Genomic DNA, 17384 nt, shown 5'->3' with positions numbered 1-17384 from the left:
AAGGCAGCATGCAGTGTGGAGACTGAGGCTGAGCTGGGGTGGTGAGTGTGGCGAGGAGGAGCTGGGGGCCTCCTGACACTCTCGAGTTATAGGCTCAGTTTCCTGGTCTGATTAAGCTTCCCCAAGACTGCCAGGTTGATGCCAAAGCTGTATGATATTAAGCAAGTGTCTTGGTCTCTCTGAGTCTCCTCATCTATAAAATGAGGATTAAAATGAGGGAATGTATAGAAAGGGCTTGCACATATGATGATAGGGTTTCTGTGGTACATACTTGGGCTTTTTCCATGCATGTGCCTGTTTCATGCATGTGCTTGTTTAGTCCCCATTTCTCTCCAGCATCCTCAGAAATAAAGACTTATTCACGCATTGAGTTGATAAATGGTACCTATTGCCACGAGCCAGGCTACATCTGCACTGGATGTAGACATGAATTGGTCACAGTCATGGCTTTGTCCTAGAAAGCTCACTCTAGTATAGGGAGGTGCACCATGCATACAGACATTGGCAATACGATGTTTTAGCCTGTGCGTGTTGCAGAGAGGCTGCTGTGGGAGTCCGGAGGTGCATGCTTCCAGCCTGGGCAGGGGCAGGAGCAGGGGCAGGAGGGTGGGCATGGCATGAGCAAGGGAAGACTTTGGAGGGGAAATGTCTTTGGCTGGGCCCTGAAGAGTGGGCAGAATTGGGAGATTTGGAGATTGGAGCAGCCAGGGATCTCTGACTGAGGCTTTCATCCACTTTAGCCTGTTTCCTAATCATAAACTTCAAAAATAGGTAGAAGCTGTGCCATCCACATAGCATTGTTGAGAGGCTTTTGAGTACTCACCTCCAGGGCTGAGGGCTAGGAACTCTGGGTCTAGGAGCAGCAGGGGCGGATTAACTGGGCCAGGCACAGTTCTAAGCACTTCAGATATATCTGCTCATTCAATCCTCACAATCACACTTGGAGGTAAATGCTAACAGTACCCTATTTTACAGGTAAGGAAACTGAGGCTCAGGCAGACCAAGTGTTAACTAAAAACGGCTTTGAACACTGGACTTCTGTGCCCCATACCAATATATGTTCCAGATGTTCTATGTTGCCCTGCTATGTACTAATATTGTATACTAAGCATGACATGGATTATATGGTTGGACCTTCACAGCAACTCTATGAGGTAGTTTCTTTTATGACCTCCCCTTCATAGCTGGGGAAACTGAGGCTGAAGAAGGTCAGATCATCTAAGATTCCAGAGCCATCCCAGTGGCTAGTGGACTTCACGGGTAAGGGCATAGGCTCAGAGAGCCCCAAACCGCACAGCTAGATCTCTCTAGAATTTGAATCCAGGCTTCTTGTTTGGCCCACTGTACACCAGAGCCTCTTCTGTGGGTGCAGAATAATGTGGGGGCTGGGTCCTGGCTTGGGTTCAATTCCTACCTCAGCCTCTACTAGCAGTGTGCCTTTGACCTTGTTACTAAATTCCATTACTCATCTGTAAAACTCTTACGTTATAGTTGCTGTATGTCAGGTTTCTGGCAGGCAGTAAGTGTGCTCAGTAAGTAATTGGACAAGCAAGCAATTATGGAGTGTTCATTGTCTTCTGAGCTCTGTGGGGAGACACTGTGGGGGAGATATGATCTTTTCTGAGGGTAAAGGGTGCCCCGGCACCTTGTTAAGGAATTGTGAACAGGGCATTGGGGCCCACTGTTTGCAGTTTGAATAGAGCCACTTCCTTCCCCTCAGCCTCAGTTTTCTTATCTGCAAAAAGGGAATACTGGCAACATTGATACTGACCTTACAGGGCTAATAGGTGTCAGTTATATCTGATGCAGAGATGTCTCTCCCTGAAGCAGCTTATAGTCTAGTTGGGGAGACAGGCCAACAACTATAATCCACTACGAGATGCATCATAAAGCACCCCAACTTAGTGTCTTCCAGCCATCCCAGGACTTATACATCAGCAAGTATCTGCTTTGATTAGAAACCTGCTCGTTATCCATGGCAGAAATCCACATGGCATCAGCTGGAGAGGCTTGACTAAGGCTGGAAGGTTCGGTTTCAGGATGGCCATCGAATGGCTGGTGAGCTGTGGTGGTTGCTCCTTCCCACAGGCACCTCCCTGTGAACTTGTCTGGGCTCCTCTCGGCGTGGAGGCTGATTTCCTCCTATTTCCATGAAAGCAAGGAAGAGCAGGCATAGCACTTACCCTGAAGTCAAGGGAGGAAGGTTACAAGAAAGAAGGCTTGCCCAATCAATAACTACAGAAAAGTCCATTAGGAACTGACATATTCCACTGGGTTGGGCAACTAGATCCTTGGGGACTTTCCCAGTGAAAATTCTGGGGGGAAGAACTGCATTCCAGCAAGTTGGCTGATCAAGATGGAAGAAGTCCTTGAACACAGACATCTCTTCCTAAAAGGCTGGCTGAAGAACGATGGGAAGAGCTGTAGGGGAAAACAGTAGTTTGGGATGAGAGATTTGAGCATATTTATATGCTGAAGAGAAAAGACCTATGAGAATGACAGCACTGAAGACAGTAGGGAACAAAGGATGAAGAGCAGGAGAGACTGGATGGGGCTTGGAGAAGAGGGAGCACCTCTTCCCTGAGATCAAAGGGAGAGAGGCAAGATGGGCAGAAGGAAAGTATTAATAACAGCTGACATTTATTAAGCATTTACTGTGTGCCAAATTCTATTAAGTGCTTTACACGTTTTAACTCATTTCATTCTCACAACAACACTGTAAAGTCTTGTTACTAATCCCATTTTACTGATGAGGAAACCAAGGCAGAATTTGTACAGAGGAGGTAGGTAGGAGTGCTTAAGGGGCCTTCCTCCAGGCAATGAGAAAGAGAGGGCAGTGCGCCACTGCCTGAAGGGCAGCTAGCAGCTCCTCCCCAAGAGGAGCTGTGATTGGCTGAGATCCTGGGAGCTACAGTAGCTGCAGTAGCAGGGTTTTTGGTTAGAAGAATACTTTCCCAGTTGTTTTGTGTGGGTTTTTTTTTTTTTAAACAAAAAACAACAAGGAAATTTTATCTCCAACTTAAACCCAATGGGCATCCCTAGTAGATAAAATAGATCAAACCAGAGCTGATGGGTTGCAGTGTAAGGTTCTATGCCCTGCCCTCCCTCTCCACTTTCCTCTGACCTCAGAGAATCCCCTGGGGCAGTGCCTGGGGCAGTGGGGTTCCTGAGAACACAGGAGAGAAACTCAGGGTACCACGAGATCAAAGGCACTCTCTTCATATGAACATCTGAAGAGCCTACAGCGTGTTTTCAGGGAAAGGCTCTCTGAAAAGGAGAGGCAGGAACTCTCCCCTGGAGTCTGTAGCCTTCTGTTCCTTGGGGGCATGGACTAGGTGACCTTTAAAACTCACCCAAAGAAAAGTGAGCAGAGAATGAAAGAAGCAAACCCAGGTGAGGGTGAGGTCCCCGAGGAGATTTCAGACTTTGTCAGGACTGAACAATGAACGCTGAGCCTGGTTGTCCTCCCGGACCTGGATGCCACCAGGTGGTGTTTTCTGTTGCTGGAACAGCTGTAATCACCAGCCTTGTTAAGATCTCTCCAAAACTTTCCATGGAAGACCGTATAGTGGCAGATTTTACCAATGAGGGAAGGAAATCTACCCTCGCAGCCCCCAGGTCTGCCTGGAGGAGGGGGTGGGACTAGAGAGCAGGACTTTAAGATAACATCCTGGGAGGTCTCTGCTGAGCTCCATGGTGGCAAAGACTAATAATATCAGTAACAGTCACGATAAGGATTTGCATCTATGCAGGGTTTATTATGTTTCTCCAGAGGCAGTTTCACATTCAAAGTCTTACTGAGTCCCCACAACTCAAAGTGAAAGAAAAAAACTGAAAGAAACCAGACAGGAATAAGAGCCCCATTTACCATGACTGGCCCGACACTCCTGAGGGCCAGCAGCGGTGGAGTGGGACCGGGTCTCTGTCTTTTCAGCACTGTTACTCCTGCACTTCCAGGGACTCTCAGCCCCTAGCCCTGGTCCACATTTCCCCCATTCAGCCATCCCAATCCCTGATTTTCTCATTGTCCTAGTTTCTGGCCTCCTGGACTCCTTTGGCTCAGTCATGAGCCATCTGGTCTCTGAAAATCCAATCTAGCAGTTGGAAGGAAGGGAAAATGCAGTGTTTTCCCCTGCTGCTTGGAGGGGGGTTAATAATTAGGCGATCTGGGGAGAAATGGGATGAGGGAAGTTAGAACAGAAATTTTTCTAAAGCCACCGAAACCAGTTTGGCTCAATGATAGAGCGTTGGCTTGGGGACTGAAGGGTCCCAGGTTCGATTCCGGTCAAGGGCATGTACCTTGGTTACAGGCATATCCCCAGTAGGGGGTGTGCAAGAGGCAGCTGATTGATGACTCTCTCTCATTGATGTTTCTAACTATCTCTCTCCCTTCCTCTCTGTACAAAATCAATAAAATATATTTAAAAAAAATTTTTTTCTAAAGCCTCTCGGAGTATTAAGAAGTGAGAAGGGGAAGAAAAAGATTTTGGTCTTTTAAAAATGTCAGTTGTATTAAGATACAATTATATATAATAAAATTTACCCATTTTAAGTGTATCATTTGATAAGTTCTGACAAATGTCTACAGTTGTGAACTATGATCTCAATCAAGTGATAGAACCTTTCCATCACCCCAAATGACCCCTTTTTCCCTTTTGCAGTTTGATCCCGCACCTTATACCAAATGAAACTGATTTGCTTTCTATCACTATAGTTTTTTTCTATTTTAGAATGTTCTATAAATGGAATCATACCGTGAGTAGACTTTTGTGTCTAGCTTCCTTCACTTAGTATAATGCTTTTGAAATTCATCCACAAAGATGCATGCATGTGTAGCTCATCCCTTTTTATTGCTCACTAGTATTCCATTGTATAGATGTACTACAATTTTATCATTTACCAGTTAATGTTGCTGTTTTATAACATCAGTCTTTATTTTGTTGATACTAATTCTTTGGCATCCATTTAGCATGCGCCATCCATATGTGTGCAGGATATATCACTCATTTAATTTACAGGCAATGCTTGGTGTGCGTGTTTGTGCACTCCTTGTATTAACTCTGGACCAGCTCCCTCTCACTCCTACTCTCCTGGCAGGCTCAGGTGCTCACAGGTGGGAACCACACATTTCAGTCATACAACTCAAGAAATAAATATTCAAACCAAAGCACTGATGTTTAGCTTCTTAGTTTTAGTTTGTTTTATTGTGGTAGGAACTTTGTTAAGATCTTCCCTCTTAACAAACTTTAAGTGTACAATACTTAAATTGTTAACCAGAGACACAATGTTGTACAGCAGATCTCGAGAACTTCGTCGTCTTGCATAGCTGTAAGTTTATGCCCATTGATTAGCAGTTTCTCACTTTCCCCTCTCCCCTAACCCCTGGTAACCGCCATTCTAGTCTTTGATTCTATGAGTGTGACTATTTTAGATATTTCATATCAGTGGGATGATGTAGTATTTGTCCTTTGTGACTGGTTTATTTTGCTGAGTATGTATTAAAATTTTATTCATATGATGACATATTGGAGAATTTCCATTTTTAAGGCTGAATAACATTCTATTGAATGCATATACTTTTTTAAAAATTAATTCATCCATCAATGGACATTTAGGTTGTTTGTGAATCTTGGCTATTGTGAACAGTGGTGCAATGATCCTGTAGTGCTAATATCTCTTTGAGATCCTGATTTTAAATAAATACTCAGAAGTGGGATTTCTGGATCATATGGTAGTTCTATTTTTTAAAAAAAATATATATTTTATTGATTTTTTTTACAGAGAGGAAGGGAGAGGGATAGAGTGCTAGAAACATCGATGAGAGAGAGACATCGATCAGCTGCCTCCTGCACACCCCCTACTGGGGATGTGCCCGCAACCAATGTACATGCCCTTGACTGGAATCGAACCTGGGACCTTTCAGTCCGCAGACCGACGCTCTATCCACTGAGCCAAACCGGGTTTGGCAAGGTAGTTCTATTTTTAATTTTTGAGGAACCACCATACTGTTTTTCCATAGCACTATTTTGCATTCCCAGCAACAGTGTTCAAGGGTTCCAATTTCTTCACATCCTTGCCAACACATGTTGTCTTTTGTTTATTTATTTTCATAATAGTCATCCTGGTTTTGATTTGCATTGCCCTGATGAGCAGTGACTTTGAGCATATTTTCATACACCCATTGATCATGTGTATGTCTTCTTTGGACAAGTGTTTACTTGAGTCTTTAGGTCATCTACAGTTATGAAAGCCCAAGCTTTTGCCAAGACTATTTGACCATTTGGCCAGTAGCTATGATGTGCACTAACCACTAGGGGTCAGATGCTCAATGCATAGGCATGGAAACATGGAACAGATTGATGAATCTCAGGGGGTGGAGGGAAGGGGGAAGGGCGGGAAGAGATTAACCAAAGATCTTACATGCATCCTAGAGGCACAGTGCATGGATTTATGCACCAGTGGGATCCCTCGGCCTGGCCTGTGGGGATCAGGCTGAAACCGGCAGTCCAACATCCCCCAAGGTGTCTCAAATTGCAAGAAGTTGCAGGCCAGGCTAAGGGACCCCGGGCCTCTAGTATAAAATAATAGTAAATGTCAACAATAATTTAAAAATGAAATTTAAGAAAGAATTATTTATTTTTCTTAATAGTGTCTTTTAAAGAGAAAAAAAATTTAAATTTTTGAAGTCTAATTTATGAATTTTTTCTTTTATGATTTGTGCTTTTCATTTCCTACCTAGGAAATCTCTGCATAAACTAAAGTCCCAGATTTTATTCCATGTTTTCTTTTAGCAGTTTTATAGTTTTATCTGAATGGTGGTTTTTGTTGTTGTTGTTGTTGATTTTAGAGAGAGGAAGGGAGAGGGAGAGAGATATAAATATCAATGAGGATAGAGAATCATTAATCAGCTGCCCCTCCTGCACACACCCTACTGGGGTTTGAGCCTGACCTGCTAGGGAATCCAACCACGACCTCCTATTTCATAGGTTGATGCACAACCACTGAGCCACACTAGCAGGGTTATCTGTTGTTGTTTTTTAAATCTATAATCTATTTTGTATTAATTTTTATACATGGGGCAAGGCATGGGTTAAAGTCTTTTTTTTTTGCTCATGGAGATCCAATTGCTTTAGCACTGTTAAAAAGGTTATCATTTTCCTTTTAATTATCTTGGTACTTTTACCAAGAACCAATACAAGTTTCTTTCTATTTCCAACCCCTCTATTTGATTCAATCACTCTGCATGTCTGTTCTTATGCCAACACCAAACTGTCTTTATTTTGATAGTTTTGTTGTAAATCTTGAAAGCACAGTGTGTCTTTCAAGTTGTTCTTGTTTTTCAAAGTTGTTTTGTAGATTTAACATCTCCCTCCTAACCCTAACCCTAATCCTAAACCCTAACCCTAACCCTAACCCTAACTCTAACCCTAATCCCACCTCCTATAATAGCAATGATTTCTGAGGAAATGAGGGTACCTTTTTCTCCTATTCATCATGTTTAAACAGAGGAGGCTTCTTAGAGGAGGTGAAAAAAATTAAGAGAAAGTGGGGGGCGGGGGGAGGGAAGGAACTCAGTCTTCAGGCTCTTCCCAGCACTAGTGATGGTGGTACCAGGACGAATGGGGGTGAGGAGGTGACTGGAAATGATTTCAAGTTTCTCCCTTTTATTGGAGTTCAAGACAGCGCCTGTAGAGACAGACATTCCCTGACTGCTTCCTGTCAAAGACTGGGGGTTAATCTGATTTCTTCTACTTGGTGAAGGGGAGGGTTGTTGTTTTTTTCCTTCAGAGTTGCCTCACTAGGCTCCTGGCTTTTCCTCCTTGATTCTCCTCCTGGGAGTTCCCTTTTCTATCCCTCTGCCAGCTTCACCCAGGCAGGACTGCACACATCATCAGTTCCTCTAAACGACTCAACTGTTCTCAAGGCCTTGCAAGTGGAATCCTGAGCCTCAAACTAAATATAGATGTGGGATTTAGAGGTGCGCAGCCCCAATAGTTGCCTACTGTCCCTGGCAGAGCTGCAATCAGCTCCTTGTAGCGCTGTTTTTTCCCCTTCCCGCCACCACCTGGCCCTGCAGGTCTCGGCAGCACCACCACTCTCTTCCCAGCTTCCTAGCTAAGAAAAAGGGTCCTTTTCTGGCTGAGCCTGAGGTTCCCCTAGGCCTTCAGGTCCACAATACCTTCTTCGAGGACCCTTAACCCCCATCTTACTTGGGTGATGTCTGAAATTCCCTGAGCCAGCTGCTCCTCGCTGTGCTCCTCTCCTCCCCACCCCACCCCCAGCATGACCAGGGAATGGCCACACATCACTTTCCTCTCTGTGGGTCTGGGCTGCCCCAGATTTAGGTTTCACCACATCCACCTTCAATCCAGCTATCTCTCAATATTCATCAGTTTGGGGCACTTGAGACCACTAAAACCAGAAAGAACTGGATTTTGCCTAAAATCATGGGCCCTGGAATTAAGAATCCAAGTAACAAACTTTTGGCCTAAGTACCACAAGCCTTCCTCCTTTGGAATTTCAAGAGCTAAGAACTCAGAATGGGCCATCTTCCTTCTTCAGAAGGGCTCTTCCATTGCCTAAATCCTTGGGACCCCTCCAGCTCCAGAATTCCCAAGGGCCACAGCCTTAGGCTGTGAACCCCACAGACTACAATGTGGATGATGCCCCCAGAACAGTGCAACATGGGGGCCCTGAGAGAGCCCTTCCAGTCTCATACTCAGGGGTGAGCTGAGGGTTATATGATTCCACAGCCCGACTGGGATTTAGGCTCTCATACTAACCAGTTGTGTGACCTTAGCCAAGTCACTCACTTCTTCTGAGTCTTGGTTTTCTCAGTTGTAAAAAAAAAAAAAGGGGGGGGGGAGATACTATAAAACATACCCTAAAAGTTGTCATAAGAAATGAAGCATATGTTGAATGTATAATATTTCATCAGCAGTACAAACTCACTATGCCTCAGTTTCCTCATCTGCATAGTGATGAGAAAGTTTTGTTGGATGTTTTGCGAGAATTAACAACTTAATACATGGAAAGTGCTTAGAATTATATGTGCCATATAGTAAACATTATAAAGTGGTAAAATACAATTATTAGTCCTGCCAGTGTGGGTCAGTGGTTGAGCATTGACCTATGAACCAGAAGGTCTTGGTTTGATTCCAGGTCAGGGCACATGCCCAGGTTGTGTGGACTCTATCCACAATGGAGGTGGCATGTAGGAGGTAGCCAATAAATGATATTCTCTCATCATTGATGTTTCTCTCTCTCCCTCTCCCTTCCTCTTTGAAATCAAGAAAAACACACAAAAAATATTCAATGAATAGCATTAATTTTGCCTCCTGTACTTGCCCTGGCTGGGGATGGAACCTCCAAGCTAGGTATGTGTCCTGACTGGTAACCTAACCCACAACCCTCAGGTACACAGGATGATACTCCAACCAACTGAGCCACACTAGTCAGGGCTCTCATTTTGTTTTTAGCGGCAATTAATTCTTTGGGTCCCTTTGTTAGGTATTTCTTTTGGGATGGAGGGAAGGGGAGTTTGGGAGGCTAACAGCCATATTTAGCCAACTTAAGCTAAGACTTGCCCAGGTCAGGGCACTCGGACCATGACCTTGGGTAAGAGAGGTGGCCAGACTGGTCAGAGAAGGCAGAATAGGACTTATAAGTCATCATGAACGAAACCCCAAGTGAAGGCAAAAAGAGAGGTTCCACGCCAGGTTTAGGAGGACCATGGGACAGGAGGTGGATAGAGGAGAAACTGGAGAAGAGCTGAAGGCAAGCTTCTCCTCTCAGCTGGACTGTCCTGAGGGACGCCATTAGCATGAACGGCAAAAGAGAGTACAACCCCAATAACACTGCATCCCAAGCCTGAGATGTGGGCGGACTTGGGGACATTCAGGCTTATGTTATCCATTGCATAGGCCAACACAGCTGAGTCCGGAGGCCTGGGAAAACCATCTGGAGCCTGCCTCAGTCCTGGTCTGAGGAGCAGCTCCCAGCCCTGGGAGGATGCTTCCCAGAAATGGGCAGAATCAGCTTGTGATGGTGTCTGTGTGCACTCTCTTTCCTGAAATGTGAGTGTGGTGGATGGTGAACCAGCTGTGCCTCTTTGCCTAGGCTCTCAGGGATTTTGCCAAAATTCTGAACCTGCTCTGGGGCAGAGGTGCACTTGGTAGTAGGAACTGGGGTGAAGGGGTTGGTTCTCTGCTTTAGCTACACACCTGGGTCTACCGCTCCATTGTTTGGCCTCTGAGCCCATCTGCCTTGTCTCCTCCTTCCTCCTTCCCCCTTTTCTCATGCCAGGTGGCCCTCAAGGTATAACAGACAATTATCTAAAGGCTCTGATTTACCCCAAAAATGCCTGGGCTGGATGGGAATGGTAGGATTGACTGGAAGATTGAACTTTGGTGCGGAAACAACTGTAGACAAATCACTTCCCCAACTCTAGGCCTCAGCCTTCTCAATTGTAAAATGAGGGGTCAGATTCAATTATTGCTTCATTGCCCTTTAAAAAAGTTATATTAGTTGTAGTAAATATTAATCTATAATCTATAGGTTATCCATAATCTATAATTACTAATCTATTTATTACTAAATTAATAAAAATCTAACATAAAATTGCTCCTGCTTCATTATGAAGTGACATTAATATTTGTATTGGTTCCTGACACTTGCTAGTCCTTGTTCAGGTACATTTCAATTTTTATGTATTTATAGTAATGGCATAAGTAGGAATTTATATTTAACATTTTCAATTAACATTACACCATTTTTTCCTTTTCCTTTTTATACCTACACTTCCCCCCCCATTTTCTAATCTTGCTGAGATAACCAATGTTAATAGCTTAGTTATGAATGCATTCGTATATGAATACAGCACAATGTATAGAATTTGAATTTGGGGGAAAGGGGTTAATATTTATTTTACAAAACTATATAATTTCTCTGCAACGTTCATTTCTCATTTAGCCATATATTGTGGAAATCAAACCAGGCCAAGAGCTATAATTCCTTAGTATGAATAAAGCTACAAGTTTACTCAACCACCATTCCCTGATTGATTGGGATTCGGGTTATTTCCAGTGGTTTATTTCTCTCCCCTCCATGCCCATTCACCCTGTCCTGTAAAAATAAGGCTCCTTAATGTATTTTTACTGGAAGATGCTAAATCTGGCTATCCTCATGGAAGAAAATACTGTTAAAACCTACCCTAGACAAAAATAAATTCCAGAGAGACTGCATATTTAAATGAGAAAATAAAACAAGGGAAGATAAAGAAGTAACCTTAGGGATATAGGTTATTTTTACCTCCCACCCCATCCTGTAAAAATAAGGATGCCACAACATTTTCTACAAATACCTTCATAAATGGGTACTTGCTTATCTAGGGTATAAAATTCCAGAGGTGGGATCTGGGTCAGAGGACCTGTGTTCTTTTAATTTTCACATCTACACAGGCAGTGGATGAGGGCACCTCTCGCCCCACATCCTCACCAGCACTTGCACTCATTAGTCCTTTTCGTGTTTGCCAGTCTGGGGGATGGGAAATAGTTTCTCAGGGTTCCCTTAATTGGCATTTGCCTTTTTACTATAAGGTGGAGCATCTTTCGATATATTCACCAGCTCTTTGGATCTCCTCTTGTGTCAACCGGAATTCATATCCTTTGCCCATATATTTTTACTGGGTTTGTCTTTACACTATGAATTTGCGGGAGTTCAAAGTAGGATATTAACGTGCTTTCTGTCACATGAGTTGCAAATATATTTTCCCATTCTGTCATTTTTCTTTTGATTTAATAGGGTATCTTTTTTCATACTAGATGTTTTTATTTTGTGTAGTCAGACATGTTTATCTTTTTCTGACTGGCTTTTTAGTTTCCTGTTTTATTTTAAGCCTCCTTAACGCATAGGCTATATTCCTCAGGTTCCTTCTTTATCTTCCTTGTTTTATTTTCTCATTTAAACATGCAGTCTCTCTGGAATTTATTTTTGTCTAAGGTAGGCTTCAACAGTATTTTCTTCCATGAGAATAGCCAGATTTAGCAGCTTGCAGTACAGACTGGCTTTGGACAAAGTGTCCTGAAGCTAAAGAAGTTTAAAAATCCCTTTCAGGTGATCTTTCGGGGCCCTTCCAGATCTGACATTCTCTGACTCCATAACGCCCAGTGCAGCAACTGCTTGGTAAGAGAGAGAAGGCAATGGACAGTATCACTTATAAAAAAAAAAGTAATTTCAATATTAAACCCCAAGTTGGCTCAAAGTGTATATTAGAATCGCAGCATTTTAGAGGTGGAAGGGACCTGGGAAATTATGCAGTCTAATTGCTCTGCTGCGAACCTATAACAAGTCCTGGTGCCACCCCGCCTCACCCGCCCCCACGCCAGGCGAGACCAAGTGAGTTAGTCCTTAGGGGTAGGGTCCAGGCAGGGGTCAATTTTAAATTTCCTGGTGATTCTAATAAGCAGCCAGGGTTGAGAACCACTTCTCTAGTTCATCTCCCTTATTTCACCAATGAATAAACTGAGACCCAAAAGAGGTGAACTAGGTGTCACACAGCTGGCTAGCTGCACTGGAGCCCAGGTCTCTGCTTCCTGGATTGCTTTTCCATCCATGTCAAACAAATCCATCAAGCACCATACCTTGGATTTTCAGCTAGCAACACTAAGGCCTCTGTGTGAGTGCTTTGTACCTTTGCATATGATCAGCTTTGAAATGTTTACTGTATGCAATTCTGTGCATCACAGGTGGGTAGATGAAGTCTGCCTTGCTGGCCCTTAGTGGGGAATAGGGTAATAAAGAACTATGATGATGATAAAAGACAGAGGAAACAAATTGCTCCTACAACTGGAGGAGCCTACTGAGGGGAGGGAGGTGCAGAAGGTGGAAGAGTTCCCTTGGCAGGAAGTCAGGGGCACTGTAAGCAGGAGATGGTGTTTGCATTGGGCCTCGATGGCAGAGCATCCTTGCTGGCAACTTTAGTGACACAGGGGTAAGGTTTCAGGGCAGAAAGGCCTTGGTGTGAGAGAGCTGTGCCGGGCCCAGCCTGTCCAGGCCGAGCTCTGACCTTCTTCCTCTGCTCTGCCCTCAGGAATGAGACCGTGTTGCACCAGTTCTGCTGCCCAGCCGCCGATGCCGAGCAGAAGCCCTCCTGCGCAGACCCGGCCTCACAAAGGTGAGAAGTCATTGGTGGATGGTCCTCCCCTCCCCACCCACAGCCCTTCCCCTCGGAGCAAAGCACACACCACCGCACCATTTGGCCTCTTCCTGGAGTCTTGTGCTGTTGGCTGTTTGTTTTTACTTCCTTCCTCGTACTTCCATTTCTCGTTGCCTCCTCTGGACCCCAGATGAGCCATTCCCTACCTTTGAGGTCATTATGCCCTTTCCTATACTGCTCCCCTCTAAGTGACCTATGTAGGTCACATTTTTAAACATCAGGGAAATGAAGGTGGCTGTAATTACAGAGCACAGTAGCTGCTTAACCAATGAGAATGCCCACTGTCCTCTTAGATCAGATATTTCCATTTGTCTTCCTGATCTTTCTCCTTCCATAAGGAAGTCAAGATGACTGATTTTAATTTCAGGGATTTTTCAACCTTCGATGAGTTATCTGACAACTTGGGAAGGAAGGCAAGTAGTGAAAAGTCGAGATTTGGTGTCACTGTCCCAAGCTTTCTCCTTCATCTTGTTTTGGGTTATTCAGACGCCTCTTTCTTCCTGTCTCCTTCCCTTGTGTTCTCTCTCCATCATGCTTTCATCTTTCTCCTCCCACATTCATCTATCTGCCTGCCCCGCTGTTCCTCCATTCCCCTCCTCCCCGCCCACATCAGTTTCTGCTCCCTCTCATCTTGATGTGTGTGCTGTCAGTCTCTGTCCCTTATTCCACTTCATTTTCTTCTCTTTCCCACCAATTTTTCAGTCTCACAGTCCTGCACATTTCTCTTGTTCTTTACTTCACTCAGTCATGATCCTTCGATTTGGGACAAAAAACTTGCCCCATGTACAGTCTCCTGTTGTCAGAATGAATTTGGGCAAGTGACATAACTCCCCTGGGCCTCAGTTTCCACATCAGTATAATGAAGGGGTTGGTCTGTCTAGAAAAATGACATTTACATGTAACCTCACTGAGCTTCTCACCTGCTTAAGAGAATAAGACCAGGCAGATTTTATAAGCCCTGTCTTACTTGAGAGGCAAGTGAGCTCAGAGCACTCATGGGACTGGCCCACAGTCCCACAGCCAGTAAGTACCGATGCCCAGATGCACACTGACAGGGTTTGACTCCCTGCTTGCCACTTCCAGGTTTAAGATTTAACAATCCCACCATCATTCCCTTTCTTCCTTGGAAAATAGATAATAATCGGAGATGATGGCTATCGAACTTAAGGACAGAAAACACCCCCCTGGAAGGTGTTACTGCTCATTTCCCTTAAAGAAGTCAGGGGGGCTGGGCATGAGGCAGGACTCTGAGGAGGGAACCAGGGTAGTGGGGCCACAGTAAGGCCTCCAGACCCTTCAGTCCGGGGCTCCGGGAGGCATGGTGTTCCCTGCAGCCAACCATGTTAGAGGGCGGAAGGCAAAGGGAAGGACCAGGCTCTGTGCCATGTTCCTTGCCGGGACACAGGACAATGAAGGCCACTTGGATTCCCGGGGAGCTCCCCATCTAGTGGGACATCACAATGCCTCCAAGTGGGAAATGGCTCACCTAGAAACCGGAAGGAAGAAGAGAAATGAAAGAATGAGAAAGTGGAGAGAAAGGAGAGAGGACAGAGGCTGGAGTGGTGTGAGAGTGGTCTGGGAGGAAAGAGATAGGGGGCCCTGGCTCCTTCCATGAGCGTCACTGTTCAGAGATATGTCTGAGTCTTCTTCCTAAAAATGTCCTCCCTGGCAGCGAAGGAGAAGCAAGGAAAGCTGTGTAGTCTGCCTCCCACCCCATCAGTGCAACTCACTTCAGCGGACAGGTAATTGTTGCTCCCTGAGCACCAGGCCTTGGTGAGGACAGGTAACTTCACATCCTCACAAAGTCGGTGCCAGGGGCCCAAGCAACAGAAATCTTCCCTTGAGTGCTCCCTGGTCCTTCCTCTCTCTCACACTCACCCCTCCCACTCTTCCACGTGCTGACACTCTTCTGCGAGACCCACCCTGCAGTCTGGCTCCTGGGAGGAAGGGGTGGGAGAGAGGCCGGTATACGTGGAGGCAGGGAAGGGTGCTGCCCCTCATGGGACCTGGGCTCCAAGGGAAGAGGGTTATTTTCTAAGATTCGGGGTGGGATTGTAGCAAACCTATTGTCTGGGGAACCCCTTGAAGGGCAGGCCCCAAGGTTGGGGTGGAGGTGCTCTAGAGAGGGAGGTGGGTGGAAGGTTTTCTGACCTATGGCAGCCCTCCCCGCGGGTGGGGCAGGGAGGCTTGCACCCAAATTGGTCCAGCTGTTGTCTGTCTCTGTTCCCAGGTATTCCAAGCTGTCCTGTCTGTCCGGTTTGTAGTTTCCTAGAGTGGGTTTCTGTTTGTCTGTCTGTCTCTCTGATGACAGTTTCTTGGCTTCTCTGGAAGAAGGCTACCTCGATGTTTTTGTTCAGTGTGTCAGTCGATCTGTCTGTGCTTGGATTCTTGGGGGAATTCCATCCTGAGATACATTTTCTCCCATCAGATTCCCAACATCCCTGCTCCCAACCCTATCCTTGACTCCTTCACAGCCCCGAATCCCTCTCCCTTAGCCAGGTGTCCCGCCTCCAGTGTAGCTCAAGCCCCGGTGAGTTTCTCTACAAGGAAGTAGAGGCCAGAGAGCAAGCTGAGGGCCAGCTCAGGGTGGGCGCATCACAGAGCCCTCCAAAGAGAGCCAGGCTCCTCCCCACTGGTCAGTCTGGTTTCCCACCAGCTCAGCCAGCCTTAAGCCCCTCCGAGCATTTCTCGGAATTAGCCTGTTGATCTCTACAGGAGACACCAATATAAGAAATCCAAACCAATAGTCAGATCTAGGGTCGTTGAGGTCTTTCTTGTGTGACCTCAGAGCTGGTCACAGAGACCCCCCCCCCCTCACCTTCTTCCTCTGTACCCCGACGCCAGTGGTGACCAAGGCCAGCACAAATGTTGGGGCTGGGGGCCTGTCTCCTCCCTGTCCCCACCTCAAGCTGTGGGACTGAGCAAAAATCGCTTTCCATGAGCCACTGGGCTCAAGCTCTGGGGCTGAATGGCAGCTGACCTGTGTAAGCCTATCACCCACAGCTGATCCTGGTGAGAGAGGAGAAGCTGCTGCCGCCACCTGAGGCAAACCCTCAGCCCAGGGGAGAGCCCCAGGGCCCCAGAGAGACCCTCACTTCCTCCCAAAGAGGGGGAAGCTCCAGCCTGTTAGTGTGTGCTGGCACAGCCTCCCCAGCCACCTGTAGAGCAGCCTTTGAGGGATGGGCTCAGGAGAAATCTCTCTGGGGACCTGGAGCCTGCCAGGTGATGATGCTCCCAGAAGTGGGAAGAGCGAGTCCAGGAGCTGCTGTCTACAGAGGGGGGCTGAGTGGTCGGCATTGTGTCCTGGGTATAATGGAACAGTTATGGGGCTGGCACAGAGTTATCATGGGCTCCATTGTGCTTAGGCTCACACATCTCTAGGCAACAGTCTATGCTTACCAGGGTAATAGGCCCTCAGGTGAGAGCTGGGCCCAGAGCCAGCCAGGGGCAGCAGGCCGTGCCAGCCTCTTTCATCCTCGCTGCTAGCTGACGGCAGGGCTTTATTCTGGGGAACTGAATAGACAGTAATTGCAGCCCTACTTTCTATGGGAGCGGGGACCCTCCCTCCCAGGCTCTCGGTGACGTTTGGAACAATGACCCTGCCCTGGCCAGCTACCTCCTGGCATCTAGCCCATTTGTCTCCGTGAGTGGCAAAGAGGCAAGATGAGGAAGACCGACTTCTATAAGGGCAATTTTGGGAGGCTGGGGGGCGGGAGTCGCGTTAGAGAGAGGAGGTGCTAGGGAGGAAACAGAACAACCCCAGCCCTGGGGAGCAGGAGGTGGGGATAGGAGTGTGGATGGTGGCATTCTGGGCCCCTGCAAATGAACTGATTCACCCTCAATATTTGGTCCTTCCTTCTCAACCACCCTGACCTGCTCCAGGATGGAAGACTCATATTTATTCAACATAGTATTTATTGGTCATGCCAGTGTTGTTGCACAGAGCACTATCAAAATTTTATCTCACCAAATACTGTGAGATACTGCTATTCCCATTGACAGATAAGGAATCTAGGAAGGAGAGAAGTTTGGTATCTTTTTTTAAATACATATTTTATTGATTTTTTACAGAGAGGAAGGGAGAGGAATAGAGAATTAGACACATTGATGAGAGAGAAACATCGATCAGCTGCCTCCTGCACACCCCCCACTAGGGATGTGCCCGCAA

The 17384-nt window shown here is 46.0% G+C and overlaps 1 protein-coding gene across 9 annotated transcripts in view; it reads left to right on the top strand.

Annotated features, from left to right (window-relative positions):
- IQSEC3 (IQ motif and Sec7 domain ArfGEF 3) overlaps nt 1-17384 on the top strand; it is a 108569-nt gene that overhangs the window by 18776 nt on the left and 72409 nt on the right. For all 9 annotated transcript variants that reach the window (XR_014794587.1, XR_014794588.1, XR_014794589.1 and 6 more), the window contains exon 2: nt 13091-13174. Coding sequence is in view for 5 of the 9 variants with exons in the window: in XM_084878389.1 (XP_084734515.1) it covers nt 13091-13174 (84 nt within the window). In the remaining 4 variants the exon portion in view is untranslated. The remainder of the gene's footprint in view (nt 1-13090; nt 13175-17384) is intronic.

The sequence above is a fragment of the Pipistrellus hanaki genome (genome assembly GCF_964339955.1).
Source record: "Pipistrellus hanaki genome assembly, chromosome: 3".
NCBI classification, from domain to species: Eukaryota; Metazoa; Chordata; class Mammalia; order Chiroptera; family Vespertilionidae; genus Pipistrellus; species Pipistrellus hanaki.
Note: the sequence above shows the minus strand (reverse complement) of the source record. Positions and strands in the feature narration are given on the sequence as shown.